Here is a 20,175-nt window from a genome sequence, read left to right as displayed (position 1 = left end):
TCATGGAGACTGCAATTTATTCCTGGAGAGGCTTTGATGTGTAAGGAAGTGAGTCAATCACTGCAGGATTCCAAGCCCTGACCCATTTTTGTAGATGTGACATTTATGTCAGTCTAGTTGAGCCCAACAGCCTACACAGGACAAATTATACTTTTGTAGGTAATGTTTCAAAAACAAATTAATGACTTACATGCTGCAGATCCAGTCATCCATTAGGCATCAGCAGATTTGAGAGAAGTGGAAAAATATATTAGTAATTTAAATACTTAAAATTAATATGCAATTTTAAAATGAATTAACATTTAAATGAAGCAGCATTGATTCACTTTTGATCAAATCTAACACATTATTTTGCCAAAATACTGACAATTTCAGTCTCATCTTGTAGTCAGTTTAAAAACTACTCCTTATAACATTGCATTTCTTAACAATAAAAAGTTTATGCTTTACCTTAATGACATCCACCCAATTCCATCCTCGTGGCAGCTCCCCTCGATTATCTAATAGAAAAGTCATGTACAGAACTGAAAATTATTCTGACAGCAAGATTCATGCAATAGCAATTGTTTATTTGAGAAACATCTCTTTCACCTTTCCTTCCTGGGATCCCACATTACTCTGCAGGTTTTTCAACTCCATTGCGTGCATTTTTGGCTAGCATTTCCAGTGAGGCTTTAAACTGAGATTAAGCAAACAACCTGGCTTTGAGAACATTAGCTCTATAACTCTCTGGTGAGGGTAGAATTAGTGTTCAGTACTGGTCACCTCATTACAGGAAGGATGTGGAAGCCATGAACAGAGTGCAGAGGTGGTTTACCAGGATGTTGCCTGGATTGGATTGGACTTATGAGGTAAGGTCAACAGAGCAAAGGCTTTTCTCCAAGGATGAGAGGCGACTTAGAGGTCTACAAGATTATTACAAGGTAGACAGCCAGCCCTCTTATTTCCCAGGGTGGGAGCAGCAAACATCAGAAGACATCCATACAAAATGAAGAGAGGCATTTAGTTCCCCCACCCCCCACCACCACACAGAGTTGTGGAATGCCTGGCCAGGGGTGGAGGTGAAGGCTGGATCAACAAGAGACTATTAGGCACATGGATAAGAGAAATATGGAGTAGGAAGAGTTTGTTTTTGGTAGATTGTCATTAATAATCAAGAGTTTGTCCCAATACTTCCTTTGTGAACACAATCAAATTTGACTCTGCATCTTTTAATAATAAAGAAAATAAATTAAAGTGAATGGGATGTTGATTCTCAGTGCTCCAAGTTCAATGCTCCTTCGGCTGGAATCCTTTCAAGATCTTTCTGGCAAAAATAGCTTTTTACAAAGATATACATGCCAAGAACAGAACTTTAAGCAGTAAGAAAATATGAGGAAAGATTCCATCTCCTGATCATGGAAATATTTGTCAAGTGTCAGATTGGAAACCAAAACATAGATCTATGAATATACAAGTAAGTGAATGAACAAATCTTTATACCAGTGTTCATTATGGGAATGGGCCACCATACAACTTTTTTTGGGAAAAAAAGAGCATCCTTTGATCTAATTTGGCAGCCACTTGCAGTTGAGGGTATTCTGTTTCCAATCAAATTCAGTAGATTCTATTCTAAAGTGACTAAAGAATGTGGGATGGGGCTGCCTGGTATGCCAAAAGGAAAATGGCCTCTGCATTCTCCTATCATATTAACTGCATGTGCCCTGTGTGTTCCTGATGCTCCTTTACCAAGGATTTCTTGGATAGCAAGGATGTTTTTCTCCTCCCACCACCCCCCCGCCCACCACCCCCACCCAAGGACATTAAGTAGTCCTTGAAACCTTGTCACTTGCTTTTTTGAACATTAACATTTCCCAATATCTCCCCTTTTAAAAAAAAAACTGCATTTCTATTTTATTCTATTGGGAATGGATAACAGAATCTTTCCTACACTGTGTACCATTCACCGTATTGTTGCCCTCTTTCTAAGCTTCTCTGTGGGCTCTTGAAGCCATCTTGCATCCTAATTACTACTCACACTACCAGATAGCTTTGATGTATTCAATAATCCTGGACTTTACAAATAGAGACATTAATTAGGGGCAGCATGGTTGGCGAGGCAATTAGTGATTGGGTCAGGGGTTTGAATCCCACTCTGTCTGCAAGGATTTTGTACCTGCCTGCGTGGGTTTTCCCCAGAGGCTCTGGTTTCCTCCTTTCATTCAAAACATACTGCGGGTGTAGGTTAATTAGGTAGCATGGACTCGTGTGTCAAAATGGCCCATTACTGTGCTATATGACTAAACTTTAAAAAAATATTAAAATGCTGCTCTAGTTATGAGCACAATACATTAGGAATAAAACACATCAAAATGATGAAAAAACTCAACCAGTCTTTTAAGTGTCTATAGAAGACAAAGATATATTGCCAACGTTTCAGGCCTGAGCCCTTCAAGGAAAAAAGCCAGAAGCAGGAAGTCTCAAAGGTCTCAGAATTCAAATAATTGTGGAGGAATCCAGACAAACAAAAGTTTTTAATTGGATATGATAAAGGACAAGGTAAGAATTTATTATTATGTCTGTATGAAAGGAGACAGGGGAAGGAGAGACAACTGAGGGTGGGGTGTGGGGGGAGAAGGTGGCTGATGAAGTTGATATTAATGCCATCTGATTGAAGGATGCCCAGTTGGAAGATGAGATGTTCCTCCAATTTACTGGCAGTGAATGAGACCATGGACAGACATGTCAACAAGGGAATGGGATGGGGAAATTGAAATGGGTAGCCACTGGAAGATCTACGCTATTGCAGTGGGCAAAGCAGCGGTGCTCAATAAAGTGATCTCCCAGTCTGCGTTCAGTCTCCCCAATTTAGAGGAGACCACAACAGGAGCACCACATGCAGTAGACGACTCCTACAGATTCACAAGTGAAATGTTGCTTCACTTGGAAGGACTGTTTTGGGCTGAGGGAGGAGGTATAGGCACAAGTGAAGATCAACATTCAAAAGCCAAGCTGAATGGACATTAGAAAATGCCACAACTCTGGGACTCAACACCTTCTCTGCATCTGGATCCTGGACAATGGAAAGACTACAATCTATCCGAGTTGGTAGCAGAACGTTGAGCACTGTCACACTCAGCAGTAGCATACCTCAGTCTGCTCCTGTTCATACTACTGACCCACAATTGCATCACCAGGTTCAGCTCCAACAGTGGGATCAGGTTTGCAGATGATACAACAGTAGCTGGCTTCATCAGTAACAATGATGAGATGGAAAATTTCATAAAATGGCATGAGGGTAACAACTTGACTTCAGGAGGACCAGGAAGGACTACCCTCCAATACAAATCAACACCTCTGTAGTAGAGAGAGTGTAGAGCACCAGGTTCCTTGGAGTTCTCTTAACTGGATGCCTATCATGGACACACCTCACATGTCAGGAAGGCACAAAAGTGACTGCACTTCCTGAAAAGACTAAAGCGGGCAAGGCTATCATCATTATGCCAACCTTCTATAGGAGCGCTATCAAGAGTGTCTTGGCTGACTGCATCACAGTGTGGTACGGTTGCTGCAGAGAAATGGATTGGAGGTCAATCCACAAGACCATAAGTACGGCAGAGAGGATCACGGGAGACTCCCTCTCCCTCTTCCCACCCCTCCCCCATTGACTTTATCTACTGGAATCGTCGTCTGAAGAGCGTGCACAAAATCATTGAGGACCCCTTCCACCCTGCACACAGTATCTTTCAGCTGCTTCCATTGGGGAAGAGATACAAGAGTATGAGAGCCAGCACCACAAGGCTGAGGAACAGCTTCTTCCCACAGGCAGTGAGAATGCTAAACCACCAAAGGATCTGCTCACATTAACCATATAAAACTCTCATTTGTACAAAATAATATTTATATATTTGTCCTGCATATGTATCATTTCTCTATATGTGTGTCAAGTCTAGTTGGGTGTTTGTTTGTCTTGCACCAAGGACCAAAAAGCACCGTTTCAATAGGTTGTACTTGTACAATCCTTGACTTGACAATAAACTTGATGACTTGAATATATCCACAATGAACAAATTTAACAATTTGTACAATATATGCTAGTGTCAACTCAGAGCCCCTTTTAGTATAGAAGTGAGCAGAAGTAGAAGAATCAGACAATCCATAAATATATCCTTGAAGGAAATCAAGTTCAGTAACAGGATAGCAGAGCCATTTTACAACAACCTTGCAATGCATACAAGCAAAGCTAGAAAGCTAAACTGCATAAACTTTTCTTCTTCCCAATTACTAAATACATTGCAGAAGCAGCAAAAAAAAAAAAAACCCACAAAGCTTCATTACATTCAAACAACATTTAGTAAAATGCAACACTTCATAGCAAAATTTCAAACCTGTCTTATCAGCCATTTTTTTCTTTTGGGCCTTTGATAGCTGTTCTTTTTTCTCTTTCTTCTTAGCCACAGAAGTATTTGAAGGTACAGAATTTTCATTTGTTGATGTGCTCTACAAGAATTTTTTTTTCAAACAAATGCAATAAGATTAAAATAATTATTTATAACCTGTCTTACAAATAGTTCATGTTTACTACAAGCATGTCCAGATTTGTGTGACTAAACAGTAAGCATTCCCTTATTCTCCAAAGATTTTAGGTTTTTTTCCCCAAAGAAGGGCAGGAAAATGTTGAGATTGGGAGGTGGCCTGATTCTGACTAACATTTATAATAGAACAATACCCTTAAAAACCGACATTATAAATTTATTTAATTGGCTTACATCTTCTATATGACAACAAAAAGGGTAACACGGTTAACTTAGCACAATGCCTTTACAGCGGCAGCAATCTGGTTTAAAATCTGTCACTGTCTATAAGGAGTTTGTACATTCTCCCAGGGTCTGCATGGGTTTCCTCTGGGGTTTTGGGTTTTCTGGCTTCCTCCCACCTTCCCCAAAAAAAAAAACATACAGGGTTTGTAGGTTCATTGGAGTATTTGGGTGGCACGGGCTTGTGGCTGATGCGCTGCTCTATCTCTAAATCAAAATTTTAAAAATAAATTCATTTTAAAAAAAGGCATAATTCACTGTGAAAGTCACTTTAAAAATGCAAGTTTGTTCACTTCTGTCAAAACACCAGCAGATTTAATTTCAACCTCCCGTTCAAAGATTAGACCAACAAAGGACAATTCAAATCCTGACAGACCTACGTTTTACAAACCACATTACATTTCAATGTAAATATACATTTCTTAAAATTTCAGTCATATAATCACACCATAAAACAAATTTGTGATGTAACATTTTTGTGACAACATAACGCTGTCAGGGATAAAATGAGATTTCCCCATCTCCCAAGGATTTTGTTACATTAGAGACTTACCACTGTATTGACTATTGGTTGATGGTTTTCCATGAGCTGCTCTTGATTTTCTTTCGCCCATTCAAACAGTGTGTAAATCATGGCAGTTCCAAGGTTTGCTTCTACCTGCTCATGCAGCTTTGCTATTATATCTTGCTTTACTGATGCAGAACTGAAGAGAACATAAACATGTAAAAAATGTGACCTGATGGCTTGACTAATGGAATTATCAAATAAGAGTGCAATTTAAGTTGTGAGCTTTACTTGATAAGAATGATTCAATAGATTCTAACCAGTTCTGTACACACAGGTAAGTCATTTTTAAATAGTTTCTCTCGGTTGGTTTATGTTAAATTCTGCACAAATACGGACTTTAAACCATACGGCCAAAAAAAGATCTATAATGTCAGCCACAAGTCACACTGGGACCAGACAGAGCATTAAATTGAAGATATCTTATCGAATTGTTATACCTATAATTTAAAAAAAAAGTACAGAAGCCTTAAATTTAAGAACACTAGTTCAAAATTACATCAAGATTAATTCATGAAGAATATTACAGATGCTTTGAAAACTGAATTGAGATTAAGAAAGCCATTTAGCGTTCTGCACTAAACCCGATTGGAACTCTTACATGGTATTATTGAAGAAGGCATTCAGTGATATGTCTGGGGCCAGCTCTGGATACATTTCAGGCCATGAAATTTCTAGCAGGAAGGCTTTGGAGTCGCCAAGGTTACCTATCTAAAGTGAATTTTTAAAAAGTTAAATTTAACACAAGTTACGAAGTAACAACATTCCAAATACAAATTATAATGAAACATTTATAAATAAGGATTGAATGCATTGTAAAACATTTACCAATCAGTGCCCATTAATTTATTACATAGAGGTTAGCATTTTGTCAGATCCTGCACCTGTCTTTGACCACCGCCAGTGGGCTGATATCGCCTCAAACCGTGCATCTTGGCGCCTCACAGTTCGGCGGGCAGCAACCTCCTTTGAAGAAAACCCCAGAACCCACCTCACTGACAAAAGGCAAAGGAGGAAAAACCCAACACCCAACCCCAACCCACCAATTTTCCCCTGCAACCGCTGCAACCGTGTCTGCCTGTCCCGCATCGGACTTGTCAGCCACAAACGAGCCTGCAGCTGACGTGGACATTTACCCCCTCCATAAATCTTCGTCCGCAAAGCCAAGCCAAAGAAGAAGAAGAATAGCCAAGAGAAGGCACAAGCTGAAGTATGGGAGGCGAAGGGTACAATGATTTCAATTTTGTCACCATGCAATTATCGAGTGCTGTAGATGACATTAATGTTGCAGAATCCACCCAATTTTCTTTCTCTAGTCCATTAAAATAAAAGCCGGTCTGCAATAGGCAAGTGATGCGTTGGTGAAAATGATCATATTTGTGTCTGATTAGAAGCAATTGCATTTTCAAAGTCAATAAAAAAAATTACACAGAATTTCTATGGATAGGTTGAAACTTCAATGAGATAAGATTATAGAAAATATTCCAGAGATCAGGCAGAATGTTGAAAAAAAAGAGTTAATATTTCAGATCCAAATCCTTTAGTCAAAACCAGGAGAGAATAAAACAAGCCTGTATCTTGAAGCAGAGAAAGTGGGAAGGCGTGGATAGAACAAATAAACTATCAGATCAGGTGCGACCAAATGTTTACATGGGGTAGTTTCAGTCAGATGATGCTTCTTCATTGCAGTTTGCACTTCAAGATTATTCTAATGAATTGCTATGGGCAATTGTTTTGTCCCTTTTCTTCCAAATGCAACTGTACTCAAAGTCACTCTCATGATAAAAGGTATACACATTTTTTTGGAAGAATTTATTTTAATTTTATGATCAAACAAATATCAATCATTAATATATATATAAATGAAAAGGACTCACTCGTACAGATTGTTCAAATTTCCACAAAAAATAGCCCCCAAACAAAAGCCTCCTTGAAAAGAACTGAATAAGAAAGGACAGAGAAAAGAAAGGAAAAGGAACTGTTGGGATTTGGATTCTAGCTCAGATGTCCAGTTCCTTTTTACCTAGATCACAAATATGGGAGGAAAGATAAAAATTCTAAAATATTGCGAGTGCCTAAATATTCAACCCTGTATTGGTAGATATGGCTGTCATACCTGCAAAAACATATTGTATTTTTTCTTTAAATTATAAAATTGACAAGCCTTCATGGGTGGAAATTGAACTGCATTAAGTCGGAGAGAGTGGCAGAATCAAGTCAAGTCACGTTTATTTGTCATTCATACCATAACCATTGCAGTACGCAGTGAAATCGAGATAGTGTTTCCCTGGACTGTGGAGCTGGTTATCTACATAGCTAAATTAAAACAGAAACTTTTTTTTTTAAAATATAAATAACATATCACTTATAAATAACATGTTACAAATGCTAGCCCTGTATCACTGGAGATCAGAAGCCTCATGGCTTGGGGCAAAAAAAACTTTCACAATCTGGTCACAAGGGCCGAAACACTTCGGTACCTCTTCCCGGATGGCAGAGGGAAGAATAGATTGCAGGAGGGACATATGGAGTCATTCACAATGTTCATGGCTTTCTGCAAACAGCAGCTATTATAAATGTCTATCATGGCAGAAGATAGATCCCAATAATCCCCTCAGGAGTCTTTACTATCTGCTGCAGTGACTTGCATTCTGGGGTGGTGCAGTTACAGGATGCTCCCCTGTAGAAAGCAGTAAGGGCGGAGGGTGGACGCTGGACTTTCCTCAACCTCCCCAGGAAGTAAAGGCATTGTTGGGCCTTCTTGGCAATGGATCTGGTGTTGGGGGACCAGAAGAGATTCTCCGTCAGGTACATGCCAAGGAATTTGGTCCTCTTTATTAGGTCGATGGTGGAGCTGTTGGTGGATAGTCAGCGGAGTGATCCCCCTGGGATACTAAATTTATTCCTACTGAAAATGAGGCACCATCAATAAAGCCCATTTTGGATATCTGGCATAAATTGAATAATTTATTTGGTTCAAGGAAAAAAAACTCTTAATATGCCATTGATTCAAAATTAAATTCAAAGTTAAAATTCCTTTAACTATGGACAATTTAATTCTATATGCCTGGTCCTGTAAAGGGATCAGATATGTAGACGATTGCTATGTACAAGGGCAATTAATGTCATTTGAACAGTTAAAAAATAAATGTAATAACCATAATAAAAAATACAATCCTCTGTTACTTTCAATTAAGAGCTTTTTCTAAAAAAAAAATGTATTGTATGACCATGATTTTACCAGAGTGCAGTGAATTGGAGATTCTAATTCGAAAGGGAATCACAAAGTAATGTGCTTTTGACATCAATCGGGTACTCGTAAGCGGGAGTGATGGGAATCAGTCTTTAATATTAGTATTAATGATGACCTAATCTGATTTGTCAAGATCGTATAACTCCCGCTTTATAATTAATACAAGATATATAGACTGGCACAATATAATTTTTTTGTATCAGCTATATCCTACCCCACATAAACTGCATAAATTAAATTCTAATACATCTGATATTTGTTTCAGATGCTGGGAGGAAGCAGGTGGTTTTTTACATTCTACCTGGTTATGCTCTAAACTGAAACCATTTGGGACAATTTAAGAATGTTATTAAACCAGATTATTGGGAAACAATTGCCACCAAGTCCAGAATTGTTTCTTCTAGGAAATATAGACCTAAAATGAGGCTGACCAGGTGCCAATTAGAGTTTCTTAAGATTGCATTAGCAGTGGCCAGGAAATGTATTGCAGATACCTGGAAGTCTGATTCCCTTCTGGACATAGCCTGGTAGAATGCAGAAATGCATAGCTGTGTTCCCCTGGAGAAAATAGCTTACAATTTAAGGAAAAAAATAGAATATGTTTTTGCATGCTTATTTTATTTGATTGATGTCATCATTAAACACATGGAAATTCTGCCTGCACCAACGAATCTTTCACAGATGAATGCAGCATCCCAAAATACTATGGACAACAATTTTTTTCTGCCCCCCCAAACATTTCTTCCTGAAAACAAGTGGGTTTATGATAGACGACTGCAAGTTGAACATAAAGGCAATTTTTGATTTGCTGTAACATGGGACTACATCAAGATAATCAGGGAAGAAGTCCAATGCAGAAAATGAATTTTCAGTGACATGTTGCATTTCATGGTTTTGCCTGGTTGAATCATGTTGTCAATCAGTTGGATGTAGTTTAGTGCTCTACTGTTTCCAAGAAAATCTCAACACCCTTAAATGCCTTCCATGCTATTTTCTCCGGCCTCACTAGCAGATCTTCAGATAACGTGACAGGTTTGTGGACCAAAAAAATTTGCCTTCCTCAATCTTGGCATCAGTTATTCTTGAAAGCATCCATCTCAAATAGCAAAATCTGTCACCTTCCTTGTTCATTGCTTTCACTTAAATCTTTCATCAATCTTTGATGCGTCAACACTTTGATGTGCCACACTTTTCTGACCTGGAACCAAATGCTTACTACAGAATGTCCAATTCTTTTCAATGATTCTTTAGCGTGGCTATTCCATTCAACGGTACTTGCTATATCTGAGCTGCATTTCCAATAGCAGTGCCAATACTTTTAGATCATCACAGATGTTCCGGAGGTACTGTACATGTTTCAACAACAGTTCCATGTTATCGTAGGTTTCTTTCATATGCACTGCATGCCAATGGATACTGAAGGGTGGATATTGTCATCGCATAACAGGACAGCTTTTAGGTTGAACTCTGATGAATCTAAAAAAGATACCATATTTGCGGGTCACGCACACAACCCAAAGCTGTGAACAACCCATCAACGTCAGTACAGAAACAGAGATGGTCAACCTGCAAAATGTTTGGCAAATACACGACCGCTCCGAAAGACAGAAATTTTCAAAGCTGGTGAAAACCCCATCTTTGCAGTTCTGAACCAAGCACTTCTGCTTTTCCTTTTGACAAAAGCGAGTCCCTGACCAGGTCATTTAATTCTGGCAGTGTTATCAGATGAGGATAACCAGGCATAAACAGTTCAACATCTGGATCAGTGTCATTTTTCACATGTAGTTCATTCATTGAGAAATTTTTACTTGCCTCATCTTGGCTCCATGTCTTTGGTGGCTTCGGAACTGGCAAACTGTTGTAATGTGGCACTGGTCTCATGGCTGAAGGAAGTTTGGGATATTCAATAGATATCTTATTTTTAGCAGAGAAGCCAGGTACATCAGACAGACAGAAGTAATAGTCTGTCATGTAATCCTTCTGTTCTCACCATATCATTGGGACTGTAAATGGCATCGACTTCCAAGTACCTCTAAACCAAACTCTCATGTTGACAGCACATGTTGCACTACAATTGTGAGGAGCCCATGGTTTGTCTTGTTCAACAATTTTACAACCGAGTAGAGCTTATAGGCTTTCTTAATAAGGGCATTCATGCCCTTATAAGTGTATACTCGCCACAAATATAACAGAATGTATTGCAGCTGCTGCATCATTGACTGTATAGAAAACAATAAATGCTATCGTTAAGTAGAACTCATTATGCTATTACCTGAAGAAAATGTGCATCAACAAGCATTTGATCGAAAGAAAGACGCAGGAAGTGAAAGATGAAGGCCTTACCTGGACGATAAAGCAGGGACCTGCCATGGAAAGGAGCCCACTCCCCGAGGTTAGTGGAGACCCTGCAGGGTCGCAACCCACTAACGGCAGGACTGCAAAAATGACTCACAGAGCCAAACAGGGGTGCACAACTGCGCATGACAAGGACAACACCGACGGGAGGGGGGACCAGCTGTGGAGTGAAACTCCACAGCATGAACAGCTGAGAGAGACCCGACAGCAGGGCTCCCAGCTGGATAAAGAAAACAACAGGAACGGGAGGGGTGAGAAAGAAAAAAGGAAACTAGAGAAACAACAGATAACCAACCCAGAAGAAGAGGACCAACATCAAGACACCATGGAAAAAAAATTACCCAACAAACTGAGACAAACAGCCCAACAAGAAAGTCAGAAGAGACACAGATACAAGGAAGAGAAATAGAAGACACAAACCCAAGAGCAGACACAGAAGAAGGAGAACACCAAGCTCTGACAGAGGAATAGGAGGTAAAATGAATGGACAGTACATAGATTTTAAAAAAATTTCAAGAACAAATGAAAGGATTAAAAGAATGGCTGACACTAGAATTTAGTGAAATGAAAAGAAAAATGAAAAGTACAGAAGAAAAAGTGAGTAGAATAGAGCTGGTCAAAGCAGATATAGGGAAACGATTAGAAAATGTGGAAGAACGTGTAATGGCGGTAGAAATGGAAGTGAACGACTTAAAAAGAAAGTGACAAAAAAGTTAAAGAAACACAGGAGTTGTTAGCTCAGAAGATAGATATAATGGAAAACTATAGTAGGCGAAACAATATAAAGATAGTGGGCCTTAAGGAAGGTGAAGAAGGCAAAGATATGAAAGAATTTATAATAGAATGAATCCCCAAGGTCCTGGGAATGCCAGAAATACAAGAAGGAATGGAAATAGAAAGGGGACACAGAACATTAGCCCCGAAACCACAGTCAAAACAAAAACCAAGATCCGTTTTAGTAAAATTTCTGAGATACACGACAAGAGAAAATATATTGGAGAAGGCAATGAATAAAATGAGAGAAGACAAAAAAAACCACTGGAATAGGTCAAAACATTTTTTTCTACCCAGACACAAGTTATGAGCTCCTGAAGAAGAGGAAGGAGTTTAACGCAGCAAAATCGATCCTATGGAAGAAAGGCTATAAATTTATGTTAAGATATCCTGCGGTGCTTAAAATAGTTATCCCGTGGCAGCAAAACAGACTGTTCTCAGATTCGGAGAAAGCACGAGAATTTGCAGAACACCTGCAAGACAGGAAGAGAGATGAAGAGATGTAACAAGAACAAAGAATGACAACAAACTACAAAATAAAGTAAAAATAATGTATAAGTAAGAACTAAAGGAGGGAAGAAAAGGGAAGGGAGGAGGGAAAAAAAGAGGGGCTAAATTTAAATAAATAAATAAAAAGAAAGGAAAAAGAGAAGAAACGAGGGGGAGCTTTGTTGTAATGTGAAGATAAAAGTCTTTTCTAGAGGGGGTTGGGTGGGAGAGAATAAAAGTCACTGCGAAATCAGTTGACACTTGCGAATGGGTTCGCAGTCCGAATGGAGAGAGGAGTTGTGGTTGCCCGGCAAGGGACAAGGGGCAACTCAGTGAGAGGTGGGGGGGGACACTTGGAGTTAAGGGAATTTTAGATGTGGGAATGGTTGAAATATTTTATGTTTTAGAAATGTCATACAGTGCGTTCAAAAAATAACAGAAATGGAAAAGGGGAAAAGGGGAAAGGTGGTGGTGAGGAAGCGGAAATGAGATGTAAACAAAGTATGAAATGGCCATATTGAACTATAAGATTATAAATATTAACAGAATACATAACCAAATCAAAAGGAAGAGGCTATTAAATTTACCGAAAAAAGAAAAAAATTGATTATAGCATTCATGCAGGAAACGCATCTAACGGAAGTGGAACATAATAAATTAAGGAGAGACTGGGTGTAGGACACGTAATGGCAGCATCATACAACTCAAAAGCCAGAGGTGTAGCTATATTAATCAATAAAAATGCACCAATCAAAATAGAGGAGGAAATAATAGATCCAGCAGGAAGATATGTAATGATAAAATATCAGATATATTCAGAACTCTGGAATTTCGTCAATATATATGCACCTAATGAAGAGGATCAAAAGTTTATGCAAGATATCTTTTTGAAGATTGTAGATATGCAGGGGAATATATTGAAAGGAGGGGACTTTAACCTTAATTTGGATTCAAAGGTGGATAAAACTGGACAAAAGACTAGCAGAAAGAAAAAAGTGGCCAAATTTATGGTTTAAATCAATGCAGGAAATGCAACTTTTGGAGATATGGAGGAGACAACACCCAAAGGAGAAGGAATATTCATATTATTCAAGTAGACATAAAACATGCTCAAGGATTGACCTGTTCCTGTTGTCAGTCCATATCCAAGGAAGAATTAGGAAAACGGAATATAAAGCTAGATTGTCATCGGATCATTCACCCGTTACTATCAATGGAGCTGGAGGACATCCCTCCGAGAACATATAGATGTAGATTGAACTCCATGCTACTTAAAAGACAGGATTTTAGAGAATTCATTGAGCGCCAAATTAAAATGTACTTTGAAATAAATACGGAATCAGTGAAAGATAAATTTATATTATGGGATGCAATGAAAGCCTTCATCAGAGGGCAGATAATAAGTTATGTAACTAAGATGAAGAAGGAATACAAGCGGGAAATAGAACAGCTGGAAAGGGAAATAGTAAGTACAGAAAAAGAACTAGCAACAAGGGAAGATACAACAAAAAGAAGAGAATTGGCAGACAAAAAAAATAAAATATGAAACACTACAAACATACAAGGTGGAGAAGAACATAATGAAGATAAAGCAGAAGTATTATGAGCTAGGAGAAAAAAAAAACGCACAAAATACCAGCTTGGCAGCTTAAAACAGAACAAGCTAAAAGAACGGTATTGGCATCAAGGAAAAAGGACAAAAAAATTACATATAATCCAACAGAGATCAATGAAAACTTCAAGGAATTCTACGAGCAATTATACCGAACTGAGAACGAAGAGAAAGAAGACAAAATAGATGAGTTTCTAGCTAAAATTGAACTACTGAAATTGCAAGAAGAGGAGCAAAACAAATTGATAAAACCATTTGAAATAGAGGAAATACAGGATATATTACAAAAGCTACCGAACAATAAAACTCCTGGAGAGGACGGACTCCCAATAGAATTCTATAAAACATTTAAAGAGTTACCAATTCCTCCTCTCCTGGAAGTAATGAACCAGAATGAAGAAACACAAAACATGCCAGATTCATGTAAAACAGCAATAATTACAGTAATACCAAAGATGGGGAAAGATCCACTAACACCAGCATTGTAGACCAATATCTCTACTTAACTCAGATTATAAAATAGCAAAACTATTAGCAAACAGATTGGCTGACTCTGTACCAAAAATAGTAAAACTAGATCAAACTGGATTTATTAAAAGACGAAAAATGGACAATATCTGTAAGTTCATTAACTTAATCCGTGCAGTGCAAGGAAATAAGACACCATGAGTGGCGGTTGCTTTAGACGCAGAGAAAGCCTTTGACAGGGTAGAATGGAATTATTTGTTCAAATTACTACAGAGGATCAACCCACCAGAGAAATATATTAATTGGATTAAAGCATTATATAAGGGAACATTGGCGAAGGTGACAGTAAATGGATATATAATCGAACCAATTTAAAATAAGCAGGTCAACTAGGCAGGGATGTCCACTATCTCCCTCACTGTTCGCTTTAGCTATAGAACCCTTGGCAGAATTGATAAGAACAAAAAATAAAAGGGATAAAAATAAAAGAGAAGGAATATAAAATCAGTCCATTTGCAGATGACATCATAGCATACTTAACAGAACCAGAATTATCGATAAAAGAATTACATAAGAAATTGAAGGAATATGGAGAAATAGCAGGGGTACAAGATCAACGCAAATAAAAGTGAAGCGATGCCAATGAATAATGTGGATTTCACAAAGTTTAAGAAAGAATCACCATTTAAATGGCAAACACAAGCAATCAGATACCTAGCTATTAGACTAGATAATAATCTAGGCCATCTATACAATTTAAATTATCAGCCATTAATGAAGAAATTACAAGATGACTTAGAACATTGGAAAGATTTACCACCAACACTGATAGGAAGGGTAAATTGCTTTAAAATGAATGTCTTCCCAAGGATACAATACTTATTTCAATCGTTACCAATTTCCTTAACAGAGAAATTCTTCAATGAGCTAAAGAAAATAATAAGGAAATTCTTATGGAAAGGGGGGAAACTGAGGATAGTGCTTGATAAATTAACAGAATGGTACAAACAAGGGGGCTTACAGCTACCAAAAGTTAAAATTATTATAGAGCAGCACAATTAAGATATCTATCAGATTTTATCAAACAGGTTAGAGCTAGATAAAAAAGTGGAGAAGGTACCAGAACATATACTTTATAAGTGGGATGAAAAACTGGTGCAACATAGAAGTTCACCAGTACTGCACCATCTGCTCAACATTTGGAAGAAGATTCACATAGAAAGGAAAAAAAACAAATAACCAACTACCAAAATTATTATTGATGCAAAATCAACTAATCCCTTTCACAATAGATAACTTTTCCTTTAGAGAATGAGAGAGAAAAGGGATCAAAAGAATAGAAAATTGTTTTTTTGGGAAATAATTTATTATCTTTTGAACAAATGAAGTACAAATATGGTATAACTCACGGTACAATTTTTGCATACCACCAACTGAAAACCTACTTAAAGGACAAATTGGGAAGCAGGCTGAGGTTACCAGAAGGAAGCAGCTTTGAATATGTGATTACAAACACAATGATAATTAAAAGATTTATAACAAACATGTACATCAAGCTGCAATAGAAAGAGAATGATGAAATAAGCTGTAAACCCAAACAAAAGTGGGAACAAGATCTAAACATAAAGATAAAAAATGAAAAATGGAAAAAGCAATGCTCCGGAACTGAGAAATACAATAAACACAAGGTTACGCATGATACAATATAATTGGTTACAAAGGCTATATATCACGCCCCAAAAGTTAAATAAATGGGACCCAACAATATCAGATAAATGTTTTTGCTGTAAGAAGGAAATGGGAACAACAGTACATGCAATTTGGGCATGTGAGAAAGTGGAAAAGTTTTGGGAAGATCAAAATCAGGTATTAAATAAAATCACAAAAAGCAACATACCAAAAAATCCAGAGATCTTTCTTCTAAGTAATACAAGTAAAGAAGTAGGCCTCAAATTAGATGAAACACAAAAAAGATTTATTATGATAGCCTTAGCTGTAGCAAAAAAAAATGTATAATGTCAACCTGGAAATCAGAATAGAACCTCAGAGTACAGCAATGATACATAGAAATGAATAAATGTATTCTATTGGAAAAAATAACATACAATTTAAAAAATAAAGTCACAGTATTTGAACCAATTTGGGAACCGTACATGGAACACAACAGAGAGGGCCTACCGCGGACCTCCACGCCCTAAAATGATAGAATAAGAATACGAAATGAACTGACCCAGTGTGTAAAAGTAGATGACACAATTTTCTTGTTTATTTTCATTGTGTGATGACATTGTTTAATGGGTTTATTGTATATGTTGAACATTTAGTGGGTAGGGAAGGGGGTGGGAAGGAGGGAGGGAAGAAAAAAGGGGATAAAATGACACTATGTATATTCAAGAGGGAAATGTTTGTGTGTGTTTTGGTTAATATGGTTCATAGCGTGAAAAATTTAAAAAAACAAGCATTTGATCTATATCAATAATGCACAGCATCTGTAATGTGAGCTGCATTATAGCTCATCTGCATATATCCTGACTAAATGTGGCCAGGCCCAAGACAACATTTGCATAGCACCTGCACTGAGTGCATGTCCAGACTGACCAAAACAGCCTACCTTGCAGGCTGAATAGACTTAAAAATATGACAGGAAATCACAAAAATAGTTTATATCCAAATAACAGTAAGTGATAGAAAAATCTTAAGGTAATTTTCATGATCAGCTGCCCAAAATCCATAAAACATACCCAAACTTGTTCAAGAAGCAAAATCTTTGCTCAGTGATATAGTACAATGAAGTACAGAATCAATAGACCAAGATGGAGTCAGCAAGAACATTAATTTATAATTACTAAAACTCAAGTTATATCTTTTTAAAGGTAGTTTGGGACTTGCAACAAATAATCATTGAATACTCACCCGATATTGAAAAGATGTTGGGCTAAGTTCCTTAAAACATTCATCTCCTTCATAAATGGAACGCAAGGCTTCAAGCTCCATCTGAAAATAACAAATTCAAAATTATATCAAAATATTCATCTCCAGATGCAGCTTTACTCAGGTCTTGACAGTATTTCCATATTCATCCAGCATATTAAATTTTCTTATAGCAAGAATGATTTTCCATAATTGTCCAAAAGAGCATGGCAGTTTGTGGACCTTCCCTTCAAAAACAGTACAAAGATAAAGTCGAAAATCAAGTACAGTCTAAACAATCCAATTAATTTTTCTTCATATTTTCAATACAAGATCATTACATTAGAATCCCGCATTTCCATTTAAGTGAGTCATCCTTTATAATTATTATCCATGGGATCCACATTAGAAAGGAATTTTAACCTAGTTAAAAGAGTAACAATTAGCACAGATTCAGAGCAAAATTAATTTGATGGGACAGCGCAGCAACATCATTGAAAATATATTTTGCTTTTTTTAATTTCTTTTTCTGAAGCTACAAAAAGAAGAAAATGGGCACTGTCTAAGGAAACAAAATACAACATGCTCCAAAACTCCATCCATGCTAGCTTGTAGGGTGCAAAAAGCAAATTATTAGATATTGGAACTCCAAGAACAAGGTAGCAATTGTTGGAAAAATCAGTATCTACAACAAAAAAAAAGCAAATTACACATCAAAGTGAAAGAAGCTGAACATCCTTAAACTGAACAAGAGGATTTTTCCCCCCCTTTTTTGTAATCCCCACCCCATCCGGTTCCATCATTTCCATTTTTTCTTCACCCTGTCCTGCACTGAGTGCATGCCCAGACTGACCAAAACAGACTGCCTTGCAGGCAATACACTAGTTGACTTAAAATATGACAGGAAATCACAAAAATAGGTTATATCCAAATAACAGTAAGTGATAGAAAAATCTTAAGGTAATTTTCATGATCAGCTGCCCAAAATCCATAAAACATACCCAAACTTGTTTCCTGCCTCCTAATTTTCCTCCCTCCCTTCCCCATGGCCATCCCTCTCACACCTGCTGTCCTACAACCATTTACCTCAAGGTCCATTACCCAGCTTCTTTCCTCCCCCACCACCACCCCCCCCCCCCCATATCCGTTTCAATAAAGGGCCCTGACCCAAAAAGATGAACTAAAATAAAAACACATTGCTGGAGAAACTCATCAGGTCAAACAGTGTACTTTAGGACCTGCATTACGTTTTTAAACCTCAATCACAGTGCCTGCAGAATTTTGTGTTTTACTCTGGACCATTTGCACCCACGGATTCTGCCTGGGCTGTTGAGTTCCTCCAGCAATTCTTTGCTTCCTCCATATTCCAGGGTCTGCAACTTTTGTGCTTCTCTGATGAAAAATCATGACCCTGAAAGACAAATTCTGTTTCCTTTCCCGCAGAAACTCCAGGTCTTGTTTCCAGAAGCCGAAATCTGGGGAGGAAAGTTCTTGGGCATCAGCACTTTGACATGAACCAATGACCAAGAGAGCGCGGGCCGGGTGACGGCGAAGATCCCGGCTCAGCCATCCCCATTCCCCCCACCCCCACCCATCCCCATCCCCCCCCACCCATCCCCATCCCCCCCCACCCATCCCCATTCCCCCCCCACCCATCCCCATTCCCCCCCCACCCACCCCCATTCCCCCCCCACCCACCCCCATCCCCCCCCCACCCATCCCCATCCCCCCCACCCATCCCCATCCCCCCCCACCCATCCCCATTCCCCCCTCACCCATCCCCATTCCCCCCCACCCATCCCCATTCCCCCCCCACCCATCCCCATTCCCCCCCCACCCATCCCCATTCCCCCCCCACCCATCCCCATTCCCCCCCACCCATCCCCATTCCCCCCCACCCATCCCCATTCCCCCCCACCCATCCCCATTCCCCTCCACCCATCCCCATTCCCCTCCACCCATCCCCATTGCCCCCCCACTCATCCCCATTCCCCCCCCCACTCATCCCCATTCACCCCCCATCCCCATCTCCCCCCCAATCCCCATCTCCCCCCAATCCCCATCTCCCCCCCAATCCCCATCTCCCCCCCAATCCCCATCTCCCCCCCAATCCCCATCTCCCCCCCCAATCCCCATCTCCCCCCCCAATCCCCATCTCCCCCCCCAATCCCCATCTCCCCCCCCAATCCCCATCTCCATCTCCATTCCTCCCATCCCCCCCCCCCCACTCCACCCCACCCCACCCCACCCCACTCCACCCCACCCCACCCCACCCCACTCCACCCCACTTTGGGTCGGAGCGGTGAGCGTGCACCCCTCCCCTCCTTCTTGCATCGTGGCCCTCACCGTTTGGTCTTCGTTGGCCGCCATCACGGTTACCCGGCCACGTCAAAGCGGAGTGACCTCCATCCAGACCTCAGCACCCGACCCGCAGGCTGACCCCACTTTGTTGCCCTTTGACCCCCCCGGCGCCGCATACCATTGGCCGCGGTGACGGAACATTCGGCCAATCAGTGGCTGGGGACACGGTCGCCCGCTCCTGTCACGTGCCACGCAGACTTCCTCAACGGGAAAGGGGACCTTGATTGAGTGCCGTCAGCTGGTATGGCGACGAATCCCGGAGGATCTCCCCACTGATCCACTTCGGGCCATCTGGCAGCTCTGACGTTCCGGTTGCATTTGCTCCTGGTTGCTCATCTGCTTGCGATATGTATGCACTTTGAAGGAAGAGAGAGCACGACCGTGGATGGCTGGATAGGTGGAAGGGAAGTACAGGAGGAATTTCACAAGCAAAACCCTCCCCACCTTCAAGAACATTTACAGCGGCGGTGCTCTGTGATTAGTAAGGGATTGCTTAAGGTGGTGTGTGAGTGGGAAGGGAAGTTTGAGAACCCCTTGTTACTGAAATATTTTGCTTGAGAAAAATTGTCAATGGCCCATTTCCTTTGGGGTT

General features: G+C 39.6%; 1 protein-coding gene across 1 annotated transcript; it reads right to left on the bottom strand.

Moving 5' to 3' along the window:
* Positions 1-19,699, bottom strand: rwdd (RWD domain containing 4). Its single transcript, XM_069940443.1, has 6 exons — positions 19,569-19,699; positions 17,226-17,306; positions 5,963-6,072; positions 5,350-5,500; positions 4,368-4,479; positions 1-500 (listed from the first exon to the last, which is right to left on the bottom strand). The coding sequence occupies exons 1-6, from the start codon at positions 19,590-19,592 to the stop codon at positions 394-396; spliced, it is 585 nt and encodes a 194-aa protein (XP_069796544.1). The 5' UTR covers positions 19,593-19,699; the 3' UTR covers positions 1-393.
* Between the last annotated feature and the right edge of the window lie 476 nt (positions 19,700-20,175).

This window comes from Narcine bancroftii, chromosome 1, assembly GCF_036971445.1.
Source record: "Narcine bancroftii isolate sNarBan1 chromosome 1, sNarBan1.hap1, whole genome shotgun sequence".
Lineage (NCBI taxonomy): Eukaryota > Metazoa > Chordata > Chondrichthyes > Torpediniformes > Narcinidae > Narcine > Narcine bancroftii.
The sequence above is the reverse complement of the archived record's forward strand: the minus strand, read 5'-3'. Positions and strand labels throughout refer to the sequence as shown.